This window comes from Dichotomopilus funicola (genome assembly GCF_033296635.1).
Source record: "Dichotomopilus funicola strain CBS 141.50 unplaced genomic scaffold C8A04scaffold_7, whole genome shotgun sequence".
In the NCBI taxonomy this organism is placed as follows: Eukaryota; Fungi; Ascomycota; class Sordariomycetes; order Sordariales; family Chaetomiaceae; genus Dichotomopilus; species Dichotomopilus funicola.
In genome coordinates, this window is record NW_026944028.1 from 304,763 (window position 1) to 330,311 (window position 25,549).

Below are 25,549 nucleotides of genomic sequence, written 5' to 3' on the forward strand. Positions count from 1 at the left end.
ACAATAGCTGTTGCTTGGCAGTGGGTTGCAATCGGGGCGCATGGGATTCTTGCAATCCCCGCCTTGTTCACTGGCTTGGTTTGGTCTGAGAGGCAGCTGAGTCGATTTTTAACAACGAGATGCACCTGGGCCGGCCCGAGGCGGGTGTTGTGCGACGGCCCGATGGAGGGGGTGCAAGTTGAGTCCGCGATATGTAGCGATGTTATCGTCAAGATTTAAGTTGCTCTAATGTGCCCCACAATGGAAGTTCAGTGAGTTGCAGCTTGTAAATTACACCTCTCCCTTTTCTCTCTGCGTCACCGTCGGTTGTTACAGAAGATTTGGTGCTGTGGTGGTCCGTGCGGCTTGCCCCCAAGGGACCGTTGATCTCTCTCGCTAGGGGCCCACAGAAGCGTTCTCCCATGCACCTGCACCGCGGGGTAGTCCAATGTTCCACTCAGAATAAATTTCCCGTTTGGCTCTACCCCTCCATCGAAACCACCGCGCCGTCCGAAGTGACTCACGAACGGGTTGTCAGGGGTCGACAAAAGGGCGATTCCAACCGGTCACTGCCGAATTTCAACAATCGAAGTTTCGTATCCGAAAAGCACCATGGAGAAAGTCACAGAAGCCCTGCAAAAAGCCGCCATTGGTGGGGGGGACAAGAAGCCCAAGAAGGAGAAGAAAGGCGCTGCAGGGGCGGCTGCTGCTGCCGATGCTGGACCTCTCGAACTGTCGCCGGCTCCGGCTTTCCTCCAGGACCGCATTGAGCTGTTCGATCGTCTGTACAAGGAGCAGCGGGAGGAGCTCGCCAAGAAGCCGCGCGAAGACATCCTGATTACCATGCCCGATGGCGCCGTTAAGCCCGGCAAATCATACGAGACCACCCCCGCCGAGATCGCGAAGGGCATTTCCAACAGCCTACTGAAGCGCACTGTGGTTGCGAGGGTTGATGGGGAGCAGCTGTGGGATATTGAGCGCCCACTGGAGAAGAGCTGCAAGCTGGAACTTCTCGACTTCAACGACGAGCAGGGCAAATTCGTGTTCTGTAAGGGACCACGTGGAAGAAAGAGATGCTGGGACAAGACAATGGCTAATATACGGCTTGAATCTAGGGCATTCCAGCGCCCATATTCTTGGCGAGGCCTGTGAACGCAGGTTTGGCTGTTCACTGTGCATTGGTCCCCGTATGTTTGGTTTGGTTAAATTCCGATTTCCGCGGTAACATTGCTGACTCGTTTGGGCAGCGGTGGACAATGGTTTCTACTACGAGATGGCTCTCCCCGAGAGTGGTGTTGTGCACGCTGCGGATTGGGCGCCTCTCGAAAGCCTTGTTGGTAAGATCGTGAAGGAGAAGCAGCCTTTCCAGAGACTGGTATGTTGTAAAACGTCACGGGCTGTCTTTGGCTTGGGAATGACGAGGACTAACACACAATATAGGAAATGAGCAAAGAGGACTTGCTCAAAATGTTTGCATACAACCCATATAAGGTGCACATTATCAACGACAAGATCCCAGACGGTACAAGAACCACTGTTTACAGGAACGGCCCTTTGATGTAAGTTAGACCATTCCGAGTCTTTGTCTTGGTCTGGATTGATGCTCACTCATACGCCTAGCGATCTGTGCCGTGGACCCCGTATGTTGGCCCCTTAAATACCTGCCCCTTTATGCCTTTTATTCGGGTCAGCGTATTTAATCAAGCTAACTCCTCCAGATGTGCCCGATACCGGCAGAATCGAGGCCTTCGCCATCATGAAAAACTCATCGTCCTAGTATGTGTTGTCCCAATGTTACATTCTAGCCCCTGAACTTGTCACTAACACACCCAAGCTTCCTCGGTGACGCCAACAACGACTCTCTGCAGCGCATTTACGGCGTGTCATTCCCAGATAAGAAGCAGATGGCCGCCCACAAGAAGTTCCTCGAGGAGGCCGCCAAGCGTGACCACCGTTTGATCGGAAAGCAACAGGAGCTCTTCTACTTCGAGGAGTGCTCCCCAGGCTCTGCTATGTGGCTGCCACACGGCATGCGGATCAACAACGCGATCATGGACTACATCCGTGATGAGTACTGGAAGCGTGGCTACGATGAGGTCATGACGCCGAACATGTTCAACGTATCGCTCTGGGAGCAATCTGGCCACTTAGCCCACTACAAGGAGGACATGTTCCTCATCGATGTCGACAAGGAGCAATTTGGTCTCAAGCCGATGAACTGCCCCGGTATGTCACGATCTAGTCATGTCTGTCGCTCCAGCTAACAACATCCCCTAGCCCATGCGATGATGTTCCGCCACAGGGTAAGTGACCTAGTTTAACTTTTCTCAGCACGTCATTCTAATTACTATTCTACAGGAACGGAGTCACAAGGAACTGCCGCTCCGCCTTGCCGACTTTGGCGTTCTGCACCGGAATGAAGCCAGTGGCGCTCTGAGCGGTCTCACAAGAGTGAGGAGATTCCAGCAAGATGACGCCCATATCTGTAAGCATAGAGTGTTTGGACAGGCATATTCATTTTGCTAACTGACTGCAGTCTGCCGTGAGGACCAGATCAAGGAGGAAGTCGCCGCTCTGTTTGACTTCATGAGCTCCTTCTATGGCATGCTGGGTCTGACATTCAGGCTCAAGCTGTCTACCCGGCCGGATAAGTACATGGGTGAGATTGAGACCTGGGACAGTGCCGAAAGCCGTCTCAAGGAGGCTCTGGACGAGTTCGCCGCTGCAAACTCCGGCGTTCACTGGGAGCTCAATGCAGGCGATGGCGCTTTTTACGGACCCAAGGTTGACATCGCTGTGCTGGTATGTTCTCCCCCTATTAACCTTACATATTACGCTCAACTACTAACTGAGGTCACCGACAGGACTGCCTTAACGTACGTTATATCCGCTCAGCATATTGATAGCTCAAGTAGCGACTTACACATAGCAGAGGCAATGGCAATGCGCCACCATTCAGCTCGACTTCCAACAACCCATCAACTTCTCACTCGAATACCAGACCGCGGAGGGTGGACCGAAGGAGAAGACGGAGGCCGCTCCGGCCGCGTCAGCCCCTGCACCCGCACCCACACCTGCGCCCGAGGCTGCGGCAGATGAGAAGAAGGACGGCAAAGAGAAGAAGAAGCCGCTTCTCATCAAGAAGCCCCTAGCACCCGGCTCGGCACGTCCTGTCATGATTCACCGCGCAATGGCTGGTAGTATCGAGCGCTTTACTGCCATTTTGGCTGAGCACTTTGCCGGCAAGTGGCCGTTCTGGATGTCGCCGCGCCAAATTATCATCATCCCCGTCGGCATGGGCTTCCTGGCTTACGCCAAGGAGGTGGCTGCTCTTCTGAAGAAGGAGCGCTTCTATGCTGGTATATACTCATCAGGTTCTTGATGTACTGCGTGTGCGGCACTAACAAACAACTCTAGATGTTGATAGTAGCGGCAATACTCTCCAGAAGAAGATCCGCAACGGCCAGTTGGCACAATGTAAGTGCTACCTGCGACGCTAACAGAGCCCCCCTGAATTACGTATTAACTTGACGTCCTCAGACAACTTCTGTTTCGTGGTCGGTGACGACGAAATGCGCAACCGCAAGGTCAACATTCGCTACCGCGACGACACATCCACACAGGCCCGCGACGTGCCCTTCGACCTCGAGGAGGCAATCGTGAAGCTGCGCGCCCTCAAGGCTGACCGCGGCATGTACAACCCATTCCCCCCCAAGAAGGAGGAGAAGGGAGAGAAGGCTTAGGTGTCTAAGTATATAGGGGTTTCTGAGCGAATGTAGTGGTGTAGAAGATGTGAATAGCAAGAAACCAGTCTTCGACACAACTGACGCTTTGCATTCGGACGTTGGCCAAATTCTTGTGTCCTAATTCCTGTACTCTTCCCCCAAGCCCTGAGGTCTTCGTGTCCTGTCTTCCATAGCTACCAGTCACTCGACTCCAATGTGAGAGAGGGCAAACAATGCATTCGAGATACACCACGAGAAATACATCACCATGAAGTTTCCCAACATTGTTAACCTATCACATTTACGCTGGAGAAATCGGAAAACATTATATGCTCGCTGGGTCTAAAATCCGTACCCCTAAATCCCCCCACAACCCCAACACCACACCCATCTGGTTTATCTAACCGCCCGAACCTGTGTTCCCAAGCTACTCCAGTCTTGGGTAATATCCCCAAAAATAACACCACTGCTTCTCCCTATTTGTTCTTTTACCCCTGGCCACGTACATCCGCCCCCCAATGATATCCCGACCACTTACGGCTTCGGGATATGAATAGTCCGGCTCGTCATCAAACACCCATGCACCACAAACAGCAACACAACAGGGTGCACCTCTAGCGCAGTCCCCTCCAGCCACACACCACCAGGCAGAGAGTCATGCACCCAGCCGCGGGAGATCCACCAGGCCATCAGCGCGTCGAGGCCGAGGGTAGTCGGGATGGGCGTGCCCTCGAAGTAGCGCGCTTTGCCGCTTGCGTCTTTGGGGAGCGCCGCGGCGGTCACGTTGAAGCGGGCGAGACGGGTTAGACCGCAGAGGACGAAGAAGGCGAGCGCGAGGTTGTCGGCGGGGGTGCGGATGCCGATGGCGAAGGCTATGGCTGAGGGGGCGACGCCGAAGGAGATCTGGGTGTTGTTGGGATTCAGGTTAACAATTTGCACATAGATCGTGACTGTGGGGTGTAGGGGGTGTGTGTACCAGATCGGCGAGCGAATCGAGCTCCTGTCCCATCATACTGCTCTTCTTGCGCCAGCGCGCAACCCTGCCGTCGAGAAAGTCAAAGAAGAGGCCGAAGGGCAGGAAGAAAAGGGCCAGCCAGAGGTTGTTGTGCTCTGACGGGTCGCCGAGGCAGTAGCGCATCGAGGAGAAGAGGGAGAGGACGCCGCAGAGACCTGGGGAGAGGAGAGGTTTTGTCAATTATTGTTCTTCTTCCTGACATTCTCGTTCGGCGGTCCTCATAGAAGGACACCGCCGTCGGAGGATTGTTGCTCACCATTCATCTCGGTAATGAAATCGGCCAGGTGCAGCGCGCGGATGAGCGAGAAGTGGCCGACGTCGGCGGAGAGCAGGATCTTCTGCTTGTCGGATGCTGTACGCAGTTGAGTTAGCGGATCAGTCTGCCTGCTTGTGTTCCCCCCTCCCGCCTATGCTATGTGCGGGTTGTATCGAGAAGCTGCAACATACTCGGCAGATTGGTAGGGCCGCTATCTTTGGTAGCCGCGCCATTCGCGGTGGACGCGCTGGTTCGTTTGGACATGGTGGTTGACAGTGTGGAATTAACGATGGTCTGCGTTGAATAAGCTTGGTTCCTATGAGGGTAAAGGTAGTATATCGGGGAGAAACGATGCCCGTGAAGAATTGGGTATGTTCAGCGTTGGTGGTGGGCTCGTGTGTGTTGTTGCCGTCGGTCACAGCTGAACATGCAAAAATCGCTGACGTCGCAAATACCCTGTCTTGGGCGGTTGTTGGTTGGCCCTGGCCAGTGACGGCGCAGCCAGTAGCAGGCCAGCAGTGGACTTTATCCACCCTGGCGCGCGGGAAGCTTGCCGGAGCCGGGGGTTGTTGAATGCCGTCATCTTATCGCCAAGCAGGGTCCAGACCGCCTTGCCATGGTTTCGTGTCATTACCATACGTCATTATGGAGGTCGCTGGCGGCTTGTCTGAGTTGTTTCGCTTGCGTAAATACAGAATTTGTCAAAATATTTGGGCATGAGCGATCTAATTGGTACGATTCTCCCTACTTTTGAGCCGTAGCTAGGTACCTAAGTGTAGTGTATGTCAATCCGTAAGATACTGCTATTACACAACCTGTTGACAGATCCTTTTCCGCATGGGAAGGTAAAAGCGCCAGGGAAATGATGCTGTGTGCCCACGAATAACGGAAATACAAAGGTAAAATGAAATATTAACAGGAAAAAAGAAAATAGACAGAATGCAAAAAAAAAAAAAGAAAGAAAGAAAAAAAAGGAAGAAAAAAGAAAATGGGAAGATGGGGAAGGATATGAGAATCTCTATCTTGTTTAGTTAAGCAGCTTGATTCACGTTCGTTCGTAGGGAATGTAGAATGATCTCGGTGTGATTTAACTGTGGCCTACAAAGAAACAGAAAAGACCAAGTAGAAAATATAACAAAAACACAAGAGAGACGAAAACTCCCGGCGCCCCAGCTCGGCCTCCTAAAACTCCTAAAAAATAAAAGCATCAAGCCGCATTCTTCTCTCCCCTCCTCGTCCCATCACGCGCCCCCGGCGGCGACTGTCTCGTACAACTCCCTCAACGCCCCCTTCTCCGCCAGTCGACGCACCCACTCGTGCACCGCAGGCGTGTAGTCCTTGGTGCGTCCGAGCAGCGCCTCCGGCCCCAGCCCTCCCAGCGCCTGCTCGGCCTCATACTCGGTCCGAAGCTTCGCCTGCTCGGCACAGAGACGGTCCCACAACTCGACAGCCGCGTTGGCATCGTCGGGAACGGGGGGAGAAGTAAAAGGGGGAGAAGGGGAAGACGAAGACGAAGACGGCGAAGCGGCCTCGACACCGACGCCAGTGCCCACCTCCACGGCGAGAATGTCGTCGACGTCGAGCTGGAAGCTCGATAGACGCTCGTCGTCCGCGGTGTGGATGACGTCGGTGCGGTCGGTACGCTCCCGCCACCAGTCTTGTCCCTGGTCCTCCTCCTTCTCCTCGCGGTCCTTGTCCTTGTCCTTGCTCTTGTCTCCGCCCTCCTCGCCCTCGTGGGTTCCATTCCCGTTAGTTTTGCTGTCACTGACGCTGCCAAACCGGCCCTCCAGGTCGACCAGACCACGGACGTTGGCAGCAAGCCGGCGCCGCACCTTGCCGAGCCCATCGCCGCAGAGGGCGAGCAAGCTGAAGGACAGCTGCTCAGTCTCGTACCGCATCATACGGTCCTGGAGGACCGGACACATGACGGAGGTCCAGTGCTTGTCCTTGGTGAATTCGCCTAGTGGAAGGAAGGAGAGGAAAGATGTTGTTAATTTAGGCCAGACAGAGAATAGACTGGAGGGGGAACTTACCGATGCAGACAGGCGACGAAGACGACAGCCCATCCAGCTGCCACACCTGGTTCCCGACGGGGACAAACGCGATGAAATGGTAGGCCGACGGCCCATCGGACGGCCGGCGGACCTTTGGCTTGGCCGAACCCTGCTTGGCCCTGGCCCTTTTGTTTTGGGCCGCCGCTTTACCCCGTTTCTTCTTGCGGTCAACCTCGTTTTGGAGACCGAGGGCGGCATCGAGAAGGTCGAGGCGTCTAGGGGATGTTAGCAACCGGGAAAGAAAATATCGCGGTAAAGGGCGAAAGGAGCTCACCGGGCAAAGGAGTTGTGAGCAACTCGGATCCACTCGCTGTTGTTGATCATGTTGCCCCTGAGGGGCGGGGACAGCTCCCGGGTCGCCTCCTTGAACTTGCGGAGCCTCTCGTCGAGGCTGATGCCTTCCGCGTTCATGATGATGTTGAGGAGGGCGATGGTGGCGCAGGCATTATGCGTGGTCTTCACGCGAAGGGTTAGCTTGTCAAAACCGTCACTCGCGAGGGGCATAGTAAATGGGGACGGGCCAGGGCTGAAAGAAAACTTACCTGGTTGGCGAACCAGACACCCTGCTCACCACCATCGTCCTCTTCCTCGCTATCCTCCGAGACGTACTCGTAGAGGAATACCAGGCCGTGGACCGGCTCTCTGTGTTGTGTCAGTGGCAAGTATTACAGGGGATCAAAACATGATTGATATGATGTAACTTACGGCAGGGTGGCCAGATTGAACTCATCGACCGAGAGCACTTCCTCTATCTTTGCTCCCTTGACACCGATTCGTTTCATGATTTCCGTGAAAAAGGCCTGTTTAAAATGGTAAGTACGCTATGGGATCGAAGGTGCGGAAAGTAATTGGGGGGAAGGGGGGAGACGAGTAGTGGTTGGGGGGGAGACTTACAGGATCGGATTCTAGCTCGATCCAGCTATTCCACTCGGCTGGCTCACCCTCCTGCCACGGGCCTAGGGATGCCTCGAGAAGGTTCTCCGGGACATCGAATGCCTCCGGAGTAGCCCTTCTCTTAGGGTTTCTCCTAGTGACGCTGTTGGTGTCGGCGTCGGCGTTGGTATTGTTGCTGCTGCTGCTGCTGTTTTTATTGTTATTGGCCGAAGCTCCGTTCTGGTAGTCGGCGTCGTCATCGTACTCCGCGGGTCTCTTGCGCGCGCGGCCGGATCGACGCAAGGTTAGCGGAGAGGCGCTGGGGTCGCTCTTGACAGTTTCCTGGTCGCGGGGAGGAGTTTGGGACTTGGTCTGCTCCATCTTGGTGGTTTAGGGTACAGTAAAATTGTGTTGGAAGGAGATGAGATGGGGTCGTTGATGGGAGAAATGGGAGGTTGAGAAGAAAAAGGTCTGATGATAGCTTGTTTTAGGAGGACGGCACTTTGCCGTCCCTTGGTTGTTGAGAGTTGACAATAGACCTCAACAGAAGGTTGTTATTACAGGTACCCTTTGGGTATTGTCTTGTTCAACAATACCCCCAAGCAAGAATAGAGGAGTAATTCACACTAAATACGGTAATTTGTGGATTATTAGCACGCTTTGGGATTATAGTGCCCATTTATGGCAAAACATCAAAGAACTGACCTCTACCACGGCCGTTCTGCCCACAGGAGGCCAAGCTCGCTATGGCCAAAAAAAGCGACAACTAGAACATATAGCTTAACTCCAATCCATTAACATTCAATCAAATCTTGACAGATTCTCATTGATTTACTCTTTTTCGTCCTTTTTCACTTCCTGGATTTATTCCTTTTTGTCGTCTTTCACTTCTTTTTATTTATTCTTTTTGGTCTTTTGTCGCTTCTGTAGAGAAGTATCCGTAATGGTCTGCCGCTTATTTTAGCCACGGCGAGCGAAGGCAAGGTATTAATAACGTGAGTGTTGGACCTCCGCTTTGCGTGGCACCTGGACATCCGTGATTTGATTGGACACTTAGCTCTCAAGGCTTGGCCCCACACTGCTGGGCCAGCTGTTGCTGCAACAAACCACAGCGCGGCACGAAGAGCGCGTCTCAAGCGTGCAGCGTTGACAGGACAAAGGGAAATTTTGGCTTGGAATTTCAGCAAAATGCGACTGGTGGACGCCACACCACAGCATCAACAACGAAGCCGACGACACAGTGACGCCCCCAGCCTACTAGCCGTTATTGTGGGCTTTTAGATCACAATTTTTTTCTAGTCGGCGTCATTCTGCTTTTGTGCTCCCAACTAAGTTAGCACGACGCGGCGACGACAACAACGACGACGACGATAACCGCCTTGACGACCTCGGCGAAAGACCGGGCAAGCACCGTCTTGGTTTGCTTCGTGGCCCCGGCCCGTTTGTTCTAAATACACGAACGATATTTCCTCAGACCCTCCCGACTCGGAATGCCATGAGCGGCGCATCAGCCATCGGCGCCTTTCCACAGACGCCCCAGACCTCAAAACGAGGGCCTGCGAGGGCACAAGTACCAACTTCCAAATCGACGACATCCCGCACAAGTCCATTACCCGTTGCTCCACAGCAAGGGACATCATCAGCGGCACCACCAGCTCCCGTAATTCCGCTCCATATCCTCGACGCCCCGACACAGCGTCTCTACGCTTTCGGCTTCTATGCCGCCCTCCTAGCCTGGAAATTTTACGACTGGGCCCAGCTGGTGGAAGAAGACACAGAGTCGTTTTGGCACTTTTTAAAATGGATTGCGATAGACTGCGCGTTTCTATTTGGGCTCCCAGAGCTGAGGATACCATGGCTTGAGCTGTCACAACCATTCGTGGTGGCAGCCTTCTTCTCACATGCCATCTTTGACTGGCTTCTCATGTTCAATATCGGGGTACGAGGTCCTCAGGAAACACAGGTTGTGCTGATGTGTGGGCTTTACTAACGTGTGAGCAGTTTCCCTGGCAAGCATGGATCCTTGGCTTTATCAAGGTTTTCTACGATCGCGAACTCGCCATCTCCGAGCACAATGTCAAGATGTCGAACATTTTGCATAATTCATCGTTAATCATGGGCCGTCAAATCATCAATATTCTTCCCGAAGGGTAAGTTGAAATGCTAGCCCCAGATTGCTTGTTGCACCAGGTCGGAGACTGACAGTGTTAGTTCCGCCGTTCTCAACCCAGAACTCCACCCGTACTGCCTTGGCCCCGACCGCAAGACCGCACTGCTACCCATCTTTTTCAACGCGACTATTCCGGTCGAAGTTGAGCTAATCCGCACCGACCTCGAGACCAATAACCAGGAATCAATCAAGCTGTCTAGGGTGCAACTTCGGGATATCGAGCGCAAGGTCAAGAGGGAAAGTCAAGAGGGAGTGCAAACCGTGGTTCAGTTCGATTACCCCGTCAAAAAACCCGGCGTTTACCAGTTGGGACGAGTCCTCGACGAGTACAAGTTGGAGGTCCAGAGGAAGAGCCCTCAGACCTTCGTTGTGCCGTGCCCGAAGGCTTGGGTCGGCCCCACGAGCTCCCCTGGACGGTGCTTAGGAGACCTTTCGGACGTTTCTCTCCAAGTTGAGGGCACGCCACCTCTCAAAATCAAGTACAGCCGCACTATCAACGGGAAGGACCACAGCTTCCACTTCCAAAGCCTCCAACCCGAAGGCTTCACTTCCCCACTTGGCGGTCTCCGCTCATCAACTCTAGTTGGTCTCGACGATGAAGATATTTCGTGGGCTAAGTCCCAGCGGGTTCCAGTCGGACTTAACGAGTCGATGCACGCCAGCGGAGACTGGCAGTACTCGGTGGATGAGGTCCAAGATGGGTTTGGCAATCTAGTCAAGTACGAGCCCTCGCCTGACGACCCCGATCTGAAGCCGAAGCCGAAGCATCTCGTGCAGAATTTTGTGGTCAAGGAGCGCCCGCAGGTGCGGCTGGAAGGCTGCGACCTTAGGAGGCCGCTGAAAGTTGCGAAGGGCGACTCAAAAGAGCTCCCTGTTCACTTCAAGATTGCGGGTCAGACTCCCGACAGCACCGCGCACACTTTAACCATGCAGTTCTCGCCGATCGATACACTTACAGAGAGTGGCGACCATGGCGATGTTGTCTCGACGGTGACACACAACGCTAAGAACGCTCGTGACCGGCCTTACATTTCGGCCCCGGGTCTCTACACACTCAAGTCCGTTTCTGCCGGTTCGTGCGAAGGCGAAGTGCAGGAGCCGTCTTCCTGCCTTCTCCTCAACCCTCTTGAGCCTAAGGTCACCTTGCGCACCGAGGATATTCCCGATACGTGTGCTGGCAACTCCATTGGCCTGCGTGTGGACATGGACCTTATCGGGACCCCGCCATTCATCCTCCGGTACGATGTCATCTCTAACGGGGATCGCCGGTCTGAGAGGGTTAGCATCCCCGGCCTTCGATACCAAATGGATCTCGTTCCTCGCGTTGCTGGACACCACAAGTACATATTTACGCATATTGGGGATGAGATCTATAACCGGGGGCGAAAGTTAACCGGGCCCGAGTATGTCCTGGAACAGGATGTCAAGCCTGCGGCATCAGCTCTCATCCAACATAGCACGGGCAAGTCCAGCTCGTGCCTTGGTGACGAGGTTTCAACTGACATCATACTGCTTGGCGATGCTCCGTTCACGCTCGAGTGGGAGATCATTCATGATGGCAAGAGGAAGCAGTACAAGGCTACCGACATTGAGGGACACACCTACAAGATCAAGACGCAGCCTTTGACACAAGGCGGCGAGTACACCCTGGGTTTGACTACGGTGCAGGATAGGCGTGGTTGCAAGAGCTTCCTGCAAGAAGAGTTCAAGATTTCCGTCCGGCGGCAGAGCCCGCGCGCCGCCTTTGGTCAGGTCGAGGGCAAGCGCAAGATGCTGGCTGTCGAGGGATCGACTGTCAAACTTCCGGTCCGCCTTACTGGGGAAGGGCCGTGGAAAGTCTTTTATTCGAACCTCGACGAAGGGCCGGATGGTAACCCTAAGGTTTTGGAGAAGGTCGTGCGAAATGATAATGGGTTCCTGGATGTCAAGGGTCGGGGCAATTACACTATCACGGACGTCTGGGACAACCAGTGTCACGGCGTTGTGGACACGAGAGCGTCTCGCTTCGAGGTCGACTGGCACCCACGCCCGGTTATGGATGTGGCGCTCTCACATGGCCTTACCCGTACCGATACCGGGTTTGTCATGGATGATGTCTGCGAAGGTGATGTGTCGGGCTTTGAGATTCTTTTGCAAGGTAAGAAACACTTTTCCCGTCAGAAAGTAGTAGAACCGGTTGACTAACAAGCGTAGGAACACCACCGTACACCGTGGAATATGAGCTTCGCCATAGTCCCCTCCAAGGGTCCAATGCTTTGAGCAAGAGGAAACTCGATGCCACGCTTGGCAAGGAAACAATCCAGGCGGATACGAACAAAGCAGGCACGTACACATACAAGTTCACCGCCCTGGAAGACAACCTGTACAGCAGCGATCGCAAGTTCAAGCCCTTGGTGGTCAAGCAAAAGGTCAACCGAAAGCCGGCCGCGTCGTTCGCCAAGCCAGGCCAAACCTTCAAGTACTGCAAATCAGAACAGGACAACGAGGACGGCATCCCGGTCACACTTACCGGCGTCCCTCCCTTCGCTCTGGAGATCGAGATCAAGCACCAGAGCGCAGCTGTGCCCGAGATCTACCGCACACCCGCCATCGACTCGCACTCGTACGAAATCCGCATCCCACGCCATCAGCTTCGCCTCGGCTCGCAACAGATCCGCATCCGCGACGTCAAAGACGGTAGCGGCTGTCACTCCATGGCTGAGCTCGGCGGGCCCGCGGTCCAAGTCCAACTCTTCGAAGCCCCCACTATCTACCCGCTCGAGACCCGCACCGACTACTGCGTAGGCGAGCGCATCTCGTACACCCTCTCGGGCACGCCGCCCTTCGATGTGTGGTACACCTTCGACGGCGTTGAGCGCAAGGCCAAGTCGCCAACCACCAGCTTCCGCCGCGTGGCCGAGGCCCCCGGCGAATTCGCCATCACCACCATCGCCGACCGCGCCAGCGAGTGCCGCGCGCCAGTCCACATGACTAAAGCCATCCACCCGATGCCTGCCGTGCGCATCAGCCAAGGACGCAACGCCCGCGTCGACATTCACGAGGGCGGCGAGGTGGAGATCATGTTTGAGTTCTGGGGCACCCCGCCCTTCGAGTTCACCTACACCCGCAGCACGAATGCGCGCAAGGGTCAGCGCAGCCAGGTGTTGGAGACGAGGCATGATGTGAGCCATGAGCATAGCAAGGTGGTCAGGGCTAGCCAGGAGGGCACGTATGAGGTGGTGGCGATCAAGGATAAGTATTGTGCGTTTTCGACGCAGGGGGCGGATGTAGGTGGAAAGGAAAAGATCAAGGGAAAGGGAGGGCAGAAAGTCATTGGGTTTTGAGTTGATGATGGATGGGAGGTTATAATGGGCCTAGGAAGGGGGGCTGAGAGGGATGTTATGAAAATCAAGACCTGTATTTTTCTTCCCTCTTTTTCTTCCTGTTATGTTTGCCATCAAGATTGGGTCTATCTGCGTATGAAAGAGCTTGGGCGGGCGAGGAGGTAGTATTGGGATCATTGGTAAAACTTTTCTTCGGTATTGTGTCTGTGTAGGTATGTATGTACATAAAGACGGGGGAGCAGGCAAGATGGCAACGGAAAGGGAGGAAGCGAGAAGCTAGCCTGGGAGATCATAGCACGGCGTTATGTGGGAATTGCAACATATCAATAATGCTCTTGTTTTGCTGGTGGTCGGTATGTAACCTGGTATCAACTCGTGTGTAAGTCATTTATTTATTAGCATGGGTTGTTTCCGTCCGCAGTTTCAATAATTAATGACCATTGACCAGCAGCTCCATTCCGTCACTCGGTAAATGAGGCATCTATTTTAAGTGTCATCCATGCCTGATCCAAAGGACTGGGAAATTGTTGTCTTCAAATCTTCAAAAATAGGGTGGGTGGCGCCCGGCTGTGGACGAACCCGTTCTGCCCTGTCTTTGATGCTTCGGCGGCTGGGCCCCGCAGCCTGCCAAATAGAGAAAGGCAATGTCCGGTAATCGCAGCGGTCATAGTTAGGTAGGATGCGACAGCTTACACTACGCCACTGAGAAGTCATATTGATAGTTGTGCAGGTCATCAAAATACGTTGGTCCATTTCTCGATCTAGGTTGTGGAGCACGGTTCACCTTTTCTCGTCCTCCCATCGTGCCCCAGCCAAGAAAGCTCAAGTAGCCGTAGAGAGAGAGATGACTTCCAGGTTCTTACCCGTCCCTTAAGAGCGCTGACGACAACTCAACCAACCTATCTAGCGCCACTCTGGGTAAGGATAACATAGGATAATAGAGACAATGGTATTGTAGAGTCGACAAGGCAGAAGACGATGCTACGTTGACTGTAAAGATATTTAAAGAGATAGCGGAACCCTCCCCTATAACCGGTAGCTGTATATGTAAGGAACTGGCCCTATGGTGGAATACAGATAGGCGTTTATTATGTTATTAAGAAAGCTTGCAGAAAGAGAACTACTTGGGGTTGTGCCTTGCCCAGGGCTCCTTATATCCTGATGTCCCTCCCCCCCCTGATGTGCGCGCTCGGAGGTCGGGCACCTCGGGCTCCACCTCCGAGCCGGGTCCGGGACAGGTGCGGGCCCGGAGCCAGAACAGCCCCGGCCTGCGAATGTCTCGGGAGAGGGACAGCCCCGCCACGTCCACCCAAGGCCATCGGCCACGATCCAACACTACTGCTCATGGCCCTAGGCCTGAGCCCTTGACACCTTATTTAATATAAGTATGATGTTGTATAGATTATCCAACGGATTACATTGCTTGGATTTACCTTGGAATGGTAGTACGGAAACCTAGGACTGCCACGATTCTAACCCTGTGTTGGACATCGGGCTATGGGGAAACCCTTTTATGGCGTCTCTGATGATTCGCGTGGTTCGCCGGGTCTTTGGTGCGACTGTGCACATGTTCATTGGAGATATCCGCACCTCGTGACCTCGCTACCGGTTTGATTCGTGCAACTCGACTGGCTGAAGAGCAAAAAATAACCTAGGTAAGTAGCACAGCAGGTTAACTGCGTATTGCTCTGACGAACAAACTGCCAGATTACTCGCAGAGTAAGCGCACATGACCTGCCACAAAAACCACCATAGCGTGATGTGGATACCAACCTGTCGCGTCATCTCATGTACGTTATTAGGGAACGGTGAGCCGCAGTTGGTGGAACGGAAGGAGGGCAAAGTCCCAAAGATAGGACCTCGGCTCCACCACCTTGCCGCCGTTACACAGGACAAGACCACTGCAGCGGAACGCCACAGCTGATAGGGAAATTGGGCATGCTTGCTCGGAACAGGGCGAGAGGTGCTACAACGAAACGACAGCGCTGGGCTTGGAGCCCTTTGTGGAGGCTGGCCTTGATATAAGCTGGAAGAAAGGAATCGGACCCAGCCTTTCGACTCTCCTGTCTTCGATCATGTGGTCTGATGTGGATGATGTGACCGGAGTTCCAGGCCCTCAGGGTCGTGAATCCTTAACGGTGTAATGTCTCAGAAGGGTGATAAAAACACTGCGTTGTCGTCCACAACCTCGACCCGGCAGTCGATCAACCATCACGCACACCTAGCAACTTACATCTACCAAGCCCAGTCCTCCATCTCAACTACTACAGTGACTGGCATCAGCCGCAGACAAACCGCCCGTCGTCAAAGCCTAGGCCGACATCGCCGACGGGTCCGAGGCTAATAAATTTTGGCCCGTTTCTCGTGCGAGGCTGCGAGCCGTCGCCCTTATATCCTCCCATCCATCTCATCTGATCCCCTCTCATGAAAACCGCGACTAATATTTCCCACGATCCGCCAAGCCATTTTTCATTATTTCTCTCAGCAGTAATTACACATCAAATAAATGACTCTCCGACAGCTATAATTAACACAAGATCCACAATAATTGGCCAAGTGTAATTTTACCTCGACACACGCTAGTTACTCCTCTTTCTTCTCAATTTCCTCCTTTTCCCTCTCAATTTTCTCCTCATCACCCGCATCAGCCCCCCTTTCCCTTCCCTTGATCAACCGGTGGGCCAACTTTGCGGCGGTCACACCGGCGAGCTGCAGCAGGGTCCCCGAGCCGCCAATCTCGAGGGTGTTGACAGACACGCCCAGGGCGCCACGCAGCCAGCGACGTAGCTCACCGGCGACGAGCGAGTCGAGGCCGAGCTGGGCGAGGGTCAGCATCACGTCAATGTCGTCGAGGCTGTCGACGGGCTTGAGGATCAGCTCGTGGATCTTGCGGCCGAGCTCGCGGGCCAGGCGATCGACGTTGACGGGATCCGTGACCAGAGCCGTGGCAACAGCGGGGGACTCGGCGGTGGAAATCTGGACGACGAATGCGGAGATCCAGGGGCTGGCGGAAGAGTTCGCTCCCGCGCGGCCGGTGGTCTGGGCGGCGTTGTGGTAGACGCTCGCGCGCATGTCGCGGCGCCAGGGAGTGCGGTTGGCAGGATCGTCGAGCGAAAGGTCGGTGCGGCTGGAGCGCAGGCCCATGAAGACTTGGCCGGGGTTTGTCCAGGACACGAGCACGCTGTCGTCGGCTTGGCTCGGGTGGCTGTCCATGTCCGCCCTGGCGGCAGCGTGTACGATATTGAACTCCAGAAAGTCGAGAAAGGCGCGCTCGCCCAGCATGTATACACTGTGGGCCTCTATGCTGCGACGCGTCTGGGCGTGGTCGGCGACGTAGCCGACACCGTCCATGGCGCAGATGTTGAGCACGGTGGCCGGCATGCCGAGGCTGTGACGGTACTGGCAAAAGGATTCGAGAAAGACGCAGGCGGCTACGTAGTTGGCCTGTCCCGGCGTGTTTGACATGGTGCCAAGCGAGCTGGCCATCCAGAATACGTCTAGGGGCTGTCCGGCCAGGGCTTCGTGCAGGTTCCACGTGCCGCGGACCTTGGGGCCGACTGTGGCGGTCCATTCGTCCCAAGTCATGTCGAGAAAAGCGGCGTTCTGTGGGGATGGCAGTCAGCATCTTGCCCAGAGACAGAGGAGATGGAAGAGGCGGGGGTAAACGTGGTGAGGCATAGTTAGCGCCCATGTGGGCGACCTACATTCATGACCATGGCAAACTGAAAGACGCCCCTCACGGGCCGGCCCGAAACAGACACGGCGGCCTCGACGTCGGCCATATTCTCGACGCTGCCGGCGACGGCGCTGACGGCACAGCCCACGGCCTCGAGCTCGCGGAACAGGCCGGCAGTCTCGGGGCTCTCGCCGGCGCTACGGGAGAGGATGGTCACGTGACGGGCACCCTGGTGGGCCAGCCAGATGGCGAGGAGGCCTCCGAGGCCCTTGGCGCCGCCGACGAGAAGGTACGTGGCATCTGGGTCGAGGGTCACCGGGCGAATGTGGCGAGGGCTCTGTGCGAGGGTGGTTGGCAGATCGTCTGGGATCTTGACAACAACCTTGCCGATGTGGCCACCGTTTTGCAAAAACCGCAGGGCCGTCTCGGTTTCGGCTGCGGTGAAGTACGTGATCGGGTCTGGGAGGCGGACGCGGCCGTCGTGGAGCAGAGCAAAGTAGTGATCGAGAAGTCTGTCGAGACCAGTTAGGATAAGATGCATAATGGGATAACGCTATATGGGGATAGACGGATATGTGGATATATGTATGAATGAATGGCATGCATGCATATGCATATATATATAGAGCACGGGAAGAAAGAAGAAGAAATTGAAGGTATCAACTTGCCTGCGGACATTCAACGGGTCATCCTGGAAATATTGCAAAAATTCAACGCCGGCGTAGGCGCGATTACCCAGAAACGGCGCCATGTCCAGACGGCCGGCGCCGAGGAGGTCCTTCTTGCCTAGTTCTATCATGGTGCCGCACCTGGACACACATTGCCAACTCGCGTGCAGCAGTTCGCCTGTGAGCGAGTTGAGCACCACGTCGACGCCCCGGCCGCCGGTCTCGCGCAGAACCCCTTCGCGGAACCCGTCGTTGCGAGAACTAAAGATGCGCTCTCTCGGCAGTCCGTACGTCTCGACGAGGAAGTCCACCTTCTCGGGGGTCCCCACAGTGGCAAACACGGTAACTTTGCCCACCGCACGGCACAGCTCGAGCGCGGTTAGGCCGATGCCGCCACAGGCAGAGTGCACCAGCACCGACATGCCCGGGCGCAGACGGGCTATTTCGTCGAGTCCGCGCACCACAGTCCCGACGCACACCGGGATGACAGCCGCGAGATCGGGCGGGATGGTCGCGGGGTAGCTGCAGGCATGGGTGGACGGGATGACGAGTGTCGTGGCCAGCGTTCCGGTGTCCGACAAAATCAGCGCGCGGTCGCCGGGCTGGAAGGTGAGATGGTGGGCGCCGTCGGAGGACTCGGCCCATTCGGCGGACTTGGGGGGCCCAACGGCCAGGACCGTGCCCGACGCTTCCATGCCAATCGCGAGATGCTGCGTCCCCAGCGGGGCCTGCAGGGTGCCCGTGGCCAGCAGGATATCGCGGAAGTTGAGGCCCGCCGCGTGGATCTTGACCAGCAGGTGGCCCGGCGGGATGGCTGTGGGAAGCGCCTCTGTGATCCACGTGACCGAGCTCAGATCGCCGGGCCGCGCAATGTGCATGATCGTGGTTGTTGTGGGCAGGTCAATGAGATCATTGTCCTTGGACTCCTCCTCTTTGGGAGCAGGCTCAGTAGACTCGGCAGACTCGGCAGACTCGGCGGAGGGAACCACGTCCTTGGGCGCGTCCTTGACCATCGCATTATCCGTGTTATTATGCCGGACCTTGGAGAGCGAAAAGGGCCGGAAGCGGCCGACGTAGACCGTGCCGCCCTCAATGGCAAACTCGCGGTCCGCATTGAGCGAGTCCTCGTCACGTGCACGCTGCACTTTCTGGACCAAAACCTCCGACACCAGCGGCACCACGGCAACTCCGCCCTCGCGCTCATAGTCCAGCTCGAGCGTGAAAACGAGCAGCCCCAGTTCGGCCCGCAATGTGCGCACGACTCCGAGCGACTGGGCCCCACGCGGGTTGCGGCACCGCATCTGGAAGGGGGCCATCAGCCACAGCATGCGGCACGCCTTGCCCTCAAGATGCCGCACGAGACGCTGGAAGGCCGCGAATCCGTCCTGCGTCAGCGTGTCTTCGTCGAACCAGCGCGACTCGAGGTCCACCGTCGCGAGGATGGTCTGTTCCCCGTCTGGCAGCTCGTGGCCGCCGAGTCGGCACGGCGTCACGGCCCAGCCCTCGCGCTGGAGGCCCGCGATGACCGAGGCAGTCGGCCCCGTGTCGGCAGCGCTGTGGTACAGCACCGTGACCTTCTTCTTGCTCTTCTTGCTCTGCTGCTCGTCGGCCGCCCCTTGCCCGTTCTCCCTGGGCGCCACTCGCGATACCATGGTGGCCCGCGACTCCCACGGCGCTTCGGCGTCCGCGCACATGGCCTCGATGCCCCGGAAGCCGGCCTGCCGCAGCTCCATGTCCCAGCGTTCCGGCCGCACGTACGGCTCCCACAGCCGGCCGTCCGCCTCGCCCAGCCACCAGCCGGGAAAGTGGCCGAACACAAACGACCACATCCGCATCCTAGCCGAAGACAGCTCGTCCAGTAGCAGCACGCCGTCGTCCTTGAGCAGCACGCGCAGGTTAGCCAGCGTCTCGCGCAAGCACGGCGTCGCGTGCACCACGTTCTCCGCTATGATCAGGTCGTACCGGCCCGCCTCGAACCCCTGCGCGAGCGGGTCCTTGGAAATGTCCAGCACCTGGAACACCATGTTGGGCATGTCCCGGAACCGCTCGCGTGCGGCCGGGAAGAAGCCCGGCGAGATGTCCGTGAAGGCGTACTCCTTGTAGCCCGGCAGCACACCACCGCCCACACCACCGCCCACACCACAGCCCGGCGCCAAGTCACGCCACAGCAGCTCCGTGGAGCTCCCCGTGCCTGCTCCGACCTCCAGCACCCGCATGGCTGGCCGTGAATGCGTCAGAAGCGACATCAACCGCTCGTGCCCGAGCTGCACGTGGTCATACACGCGCTCGTATAGATCGTCGTGCGCCAGCAACTCCAGCGCGTTCGCCTCGCCCGTGAACAACGCCGCTGCGTGGTCCATCACGCGCTTGGCTGCGAGTGCCCGGCCGTGGTACTCAGCCGCGACTCCGTCCAGAATCGTCCTGTGCGTCGCCTTGATGAGCGCCTGGCGGTCCGCGCGCGAAAGACCGAGGAGAACAGATGGGGAGAGGTCAACCGTCTTGCCACCGACAATGTGAGGCTGCGGCTCCGTCTGTTTGTGCGCCTGCGATACCTGGAGCTTGAGCCACTCGCGGTACTTGGCCAGGTGTGGCTGCCCCGGCGTCAGCGTTTCGACGACATCGGCGGACTCGAGAATGCACAGAAACACCATGCCCTCAATCAGCTGCGGGCCCGTCACGTCGGCCTTCGGGGCTGGCATGGTCGGCGACCCAAAGTCCAGGTCCGGCAGCCAGTGCAGCCCAGCCGCTGCGTGGTTGTCAGGCCCTCCCACCGCCGTGTCCTCGTCGCCACCGTCGCCACCGTCACCCTCCTGCGTTACCGCATTGAGCCCGCGCATCCGCAGGGCCACCCGCCCGTCGTCCGTCACGCACTCCACGTAGGCTGCGCCGAGCCCCCCCACGGTGGGCACCGTCGCTGTCACCTGCATCTCCCGCGAGCCGTGGGCCACCTCCAGGCTTTCGACCATCGTCGGCATCACCAGATCCTGGAACATCCAGCACGCCCCCTGCACATTGGCCACAAGCATCGATTGCAGACACGCGTCGATGGACGCCGGGTGCAGTGGGCCCACAATCGCCTGCTCTATGGAGGGGTCTGCCAGCGCCTCTGCGGAGCTCCCGTGAGAGGCCTCAGACGGGTCATTTCGGCCTGTCCCCGGCTCGGTGACCCGGGCTTGTGCCTTCCCCTCTCCCACGCATGCCGACACACTATCCAAACGCCGGAAGTCCGGCCCAAATATGAGCCCGGTCCGCGCCAACGCATCGTACAGCCGCCCCGTGCCCACCCTACGCACGAACGGCTCTGCCCCAAAGCTCGTCGTAGCCACAGGGACGGTCTCCAGCGCGGCTGCTTCTCCCTCGCAGTGCTTCACCCAGACCCCGCCGCTGCACGACGCAATGGAGAACTCGAGCCAGCGCGAGTCTTCCATGTGCGTGAGCCTCTGCTGCCGTACCGACGTGACCATCTCCACCGGCTCCGTGGCCGACAGCACCAGTGCCGTGCGCGCCACTATGCGGCGCAGCCGATATCCTGTCTCGCAGCCCGTGACCTGCCGGACCGCCTCCCCGGCTATCGCCACGTACCCAGCAAATGGGAACACAATGTTGTCCCGTATCTTGTGGTCTGCCAGCCAGGGCTCGCGTTCCAGGCTGATCACATTGCGCCAGAGCGGTGCTGTCCCGGCTGCCTCCACGGCACGCGCCCCCAGTAGGTAGTGTGATGGGAATCGACGTGTCCGCCAGTCCTTGGCGAGCCGACTCTCATACCAGAACGGGCCCGCGCTATGATCCCAAGCGTACGTCGGGAGCCCCGCGGCAGCCCGATCATGCGCCGGGAACAGTGCTCTCCAGTTGACCGCCACGCATTCCTGGAACAGCTGCCCGAGTGCTGAGAGGAAGCTGACCGCGCTGTCCTTTCCACGCACCTGCGAAGGTACATAGCCCGTGTGGTGCCCACCAGCTTTTGCAATTTGCCGCAGCGGCCCCGCCAGTGCTGAGTGCGGGCCAATCTCGAGTACAATACCCGCCGTCCGCCCAGCGGTAAGTGTTGCCGTTACCAAGCTGAGCAGGTTGGAGACAGCTTCGTTGAACTTTACGGGCGAGACCAAGTTGCCGACCCAATATGAGGGAGAGCTAAGCGTTGCCACGTCAGTGATTTGCTCTGTTGTGACGCTGGAGACGAAGAGCACGTCAGATTTGTTTTTCTCAGTTTCGGTACAGCGAGACAGGCCATCTTCTCCCTTGATCAACTCGAGATATTCCGTCGCCAATAGGGCCATGTGGTCTACATAGTAAGAACCGTCAGCGCTTCGCACCAAAATCAGCTTGCGGGGCCCTTACGAGAATGATAGGCCATGTCGACCTTGAGGAGCTTAGCCATTGCTTCGGGAAACTTCTCCTGGGCCGCCGCCATGGTCTCCTGCACAGCAGTCTCGTCACCGGAAATCGTCGTGCTCGATGGACTGTTCTCACACGCAACACACACACCAGGCCGTAACAATGGCTTCACGTCCGAAGCACCAAGGCCCACCGCAGCCATCTGTCCGACCGGGAGCACTGCAGTGTTGTGGGCAGTAACGTAACCACGGTAATACGCGACCGCCATGGCATGGTCGAGCGAAATATACCCGGCAGCGTAGGCAGCCGCGATCTCGCCGCTGGAATGACCCACGACAGCATTAGGCGTGATATCCAGCCGCTTGAAGTGACGGACCAGAGCAATCTGCAATGCCGTACAGAGTGGCTGAGAGAGTTCGGCGCGGTGCACCTGGCTCGACTCGGCGTCCTTGAGCAGTTCATCTAACAAAGACCACTGCGGTGGAACCCGTAGTTTCTGGAGAATCTCATCCATCAAGACGAAATCCTGGCGGAAAGATGGGTTGGACAAGATTAGTTCCCGGCCCATACCAGGCCATTGAGCACCCTGTCCGCTAAATACCATGATGATGGGCTGGGAAGCACACCCTGACTTGGCTGGGGCCGACATTTCGACGATATTCCCGTCTTGCACTATAGCAAATCCGGTATGGGGAAGTCGCTCCCGGTGCAGCGCGAGCGTATATGCAGCATCTTGGATTCTTTGCGGTTGCGCGGCAACAAACTTCTCAAAACGTTCAGTTTGGCGTTTCAACGACGCCGGACGATTTGCTGAAAAAAGAAGCAGCACGGGCTCCGAAGAGGTCCCGTTGTCCTTCGCAGCAATGGCATCGCTAGCGTCACTACTACCATGTCCCTGACCTTCGCCGTTAGAACGGGGGCCCGCTTGTTGTTGGTCAAACGTGGTGGTCGGGTCGGATTGCTTCGAGTATTGTGCCCATGACTCTAGAATGGCCTAAAATCAACAGTCAGTAGTGATGACCCAAGGTACCCTTCCTCCTAGCATCGAGGAACACAACTCACATGTGCGTTTGAGCCGCCGATCCCGAACGAGTTGACGCTGACCCTTTCCGCCCTGTCCTTCGGAAGGGGGGTGGATTTGATAGGGACGACGAGCTTCTTCTCTTCAAACGGAACTAAACACACTGTTCAACTGGTGCACTTTGAACACGGAGAGAAGCTTGGTGAATGGGGAACGTACTGTTGGGATTCGGGTTCAAAAACTTGATATTCGGTGGGATCGTGCGGTGCTCCAATATCAGCATGGCCTTAATTAAGCTCGTGATGCCAGAGCAGCCTTCAGAGTGACCGACATTAGGCTTGACAGAACCAATATAAACGCCATGGTCACCGAAGACATTGCCAACCGCTCCCGCCTCGATTGGATCTCCGACGGGTGTCCCGGTTCCGTGGCACTAGTATTGATCAGTTGCAAGCTGGGACATTATTGGAAGAATGGGATATCAAGAATTCGCACCTCGACATAGGCGGTCTCGGCCGGGTCAAGCCTGGTTTGCGCATACACGGTCCGCATCATGGCCTCATGTGCCTCGCCGTTTGGACAGGTGAGTCCCTGGCTGCGGCCATCGTTGTTGGATCCGCTGTTGCGAATGACAGCCCGAATAGGGTTGCCATCACGGATGGCATCGTCGAGGCGCTTCAAGTACACAGCCGTTATTCCTTCGGCGCGAGCAAAGCCGTCCGCAGCGGCATCAAACGATTTACACGATGCATCCGGAGACAGCACGCCGTTTTGAGCAAACATCATCATGAATGCTGGAGACAGGATGAGACTCGTGCCGCATACCAGAGCGGCCGAAGCATCTCCCGCTTGTAAAGCACGACATGCATCGTGTAGGGCCACGAGGGAGGCGGAGCATCCCGTCTTGACGACCAAACTGACATTCAACGTTAGCAGCCGGCGAGAAGGCTGTGGGTGAAAACTGGGCGCTTACCTAGGGCCGCGAAGATCGAATTCGTACGAGATGCGGCCGGCTAGGGCCAAGTCAAGACTTCCCATGACATAAGTGGCACTGCTGCAGGCATCCATGGTGAACATTCCTTCCCAGTCATGGCTGAAAGCGCCCACATAACAACCGATGGGCTGTCCGCGGTAGTTCACCTCGCCGGCATCGTCGAAACACTCCTTAGCAACTTCCAGAAGCATGCGCTGTTGGGGATCGCATTCCTCAATCTCCTTCTTCGTCATGGAAAAGAATGATGTGTCGAGGCATGAGGGGTCATCCTCCAGGAAATACCCGTGCTTGGAGGAAATTGACCTGTCGCCGCCGAGTGAAGCGTCGAACCCTTCAACGGAGAACCGGCTCGCAGGTATCTCCGCCCGCGCGTCTCGACCGTTAATAAGAAGCTCCCAAAAATCATCTCCATTCCGGATCCCGCCGGGAAGACGGAGTCCAATGCCACACACCGCAATGGGTTCGGGGGTGGGAAATGCGGTCGTGCTTTCTTTGGTACGCTGGACACCAAAGCTTCTGCGGGAAGGAGCGGCTGGTGCTGCTGGTTCAGCTGACCGTGTGCCGTTTGTGGTTGTCCCATTGGGAATGGGGCTATCTGAGGAAAGAACCATGGTGATGGGGGAAATCGAGACCGATCTGGACTCTGTTTGGGCGTCTGGTAAATAAAAGATACTCTGTATTGGCGAGATTTGGTGACGCTGGCGGAGGACAAGGCGGAAGAGCTCTGAGAAAGGGAGTCGCCTCCTCAAATACTACAACTCCACGATCCAGATCATCGCTAGTAGCTGCTGCTTCTGTGTCGTGGCAACATCTCCAGACTTGCCCCTCCCGGGATCTTCTCCTCTTCGCTCACAAACCCTGACTTCAGCTTCGTTCGACCGAGCGCTGTGTCTATTGGGGCTAGCGGTATGCTCAGAAAAGCCATGCATGTCGTCGGTCACAGACACACATAAGAGACGACTCGAAGAGAGCCCAACCCCCCATTGTTAACAGCCGACTCGGTTCCGGCGATCCTCTGCAGCGGGAGAATCAATCACACACCTTCGCAACGCCATGTCTTTGTTGATATTCCTCGCTAGTTACTAATACGCAGAATAGGTTGCTCAACGGATCATCCCATGGTGCCCAGTTATCATTTGCAGACGAAGCCGGGGTCCACGGTTGAAGAAGCAAATGCGCCCACGGGCGAGTTCAGGACAAGCCATTGCCCACGGCTCCGGAGTTTGGGCTTTGTATCCGTATTGCTGCCGGATCAACTCTTGCAGGATGCTAGGGAGCTCAGATGGGGTTAGTTGACTCAAAGGAGGGATGCGTGACGGTCTTGATTGATGAGAAAGAGAAACATGTCTAACTAACAACGCCAGGAGGTGTCAGACGAGCTTACCGCAGGCCCAAACGCCGAGCTTACCGCAGGTGGGTCTCCCCAGCCAAAAAGTGGCTTACACCAAGGTATTCCTAAA

General features: G+C 56.5%; 4 protein-coding genes across 4 annotated transcripts; 2 read left to right on the plus strand and 2 right to left on the minus strand.

The window, feature by feature from the left end:
* Nucleotides 1–591: 591 nt before the first annotated feature.
* Nucleotides 592–3,722, plus strand: C8A04DRAFT_25550 (uncharacterized protein; the record flags this gene model as incomplete). The annotated part of the gene is made up of 14 exons (XM_062779607.1): nucleotides 592–1,027; nucleotides 1,095–1,166; nucleotides 1,227–1,354; nucleotides 1,420–1,538; nucleotides 1,600–1,619; nucleotides 1,698–1,755; nucleotides 1,814–2,205; nucleotides 2,257–2,282; nucleotides 2,338–2,464; nucleotides 2,516–2,781; nucleotides 2,844–2,855; nucleotides 2,912–3,338; nucleotides 3,397–3,456; nucleotides 3,520–3,722. The coding sequence occupies 14 exons, from the start codon at nucleotides 592–594 to the stop codon at nucleotides 3,720–3,722; spliced, it is 2,346 nt and encodes a 781-aa protein (XP_062640002.1).
* Nucleotides 3,723–4,238: 516 nt separating this feature from the next.
* On the minus strand, nucleotides 4,239–8,283 carry C8A04DRAFT_34827 (uncharacterized protein; the record flags this gene model as incomplete). The annotated part of the gene is made up of 12 exons (XM_062782963.1): nucleotides 4,239–4,607; nucleotides 4,681–4,874; nucleotides 4,976–5,071; nucleotides 5,167–5,222; nucleotides 5,420–5,509; nucleotides 6,248–6,935; nucleotides 7,009–7,244; nucleotides 7,304–7,485; nucleotides 7,572–7,671; nucleotides 7,735–7,829; nucleotides 7,924–8,110; nucleotides 8,168–8,283. The coding sequence occupies 12 exons, from the start codon at nucleotides 8,281–8,283 to the stop codon at nucleotides 4,239–4,241; spliced, it is 2,409 nt and encodes an 802-aa protein (XP_062640003.1).
* A 1,114-nt stretch (nucleotides 8,284–9,397) lies between these two features.
* Nucleotides 9,398–13,395, plus strand: C8A04DRAFT_25553 (uncharacterized protein; the record flags this gene model as incomplete). The annotated part of the gene is made up of 4 exons (XM_062779608.1): nucleotides 9,398–9,841; nucleotides 9,904–10,052; nucleotides 10,114–12,209; nucleotides 12,266–13,395. The coding sequence occupies 4 exons, from the start codon at nucleotides 9,398–9,400 to the stop codon at nucleotides 13,393–13,395; spliced, it is 3,819 nt and encodes a 1,272-aa protein (XP_062640004.1).
* A 2,583-nt stretch (nucleotides 13,396–15,978) lies between these two features.
* C8A04DRAFT_9621 (polyketide synthase) lies at nucleotides 15,979–24,700 on the minus strand (the record flags this gene model as incomplete). The annotated part of the gene is made up of 9 exons (XM_062785548.1): nucleotides 15,979–16,998; nucleotides 17,100–17,624; nucleotides 17,748–20,843; nucleotides 20,907–22,021; nucleotides 22,078–23,068; nucleotides 23,137–23,249; nucleotides 23,315–23,528; nucleotides 23,591–24,011; nucleotides 24,069–24,700. The coding sequence occupies 9 exons, from the start codon at nucleotides 24,698–24,700 to the stop codon at nucleotides 15,979–15,981; spliced, it is 8,127 nt and encodes a 2,708-aa protein (XP_062640005.1).
* Between the last annotated feature and the right edge of the window lie 849 nt (nucleotides 24,701–25,549).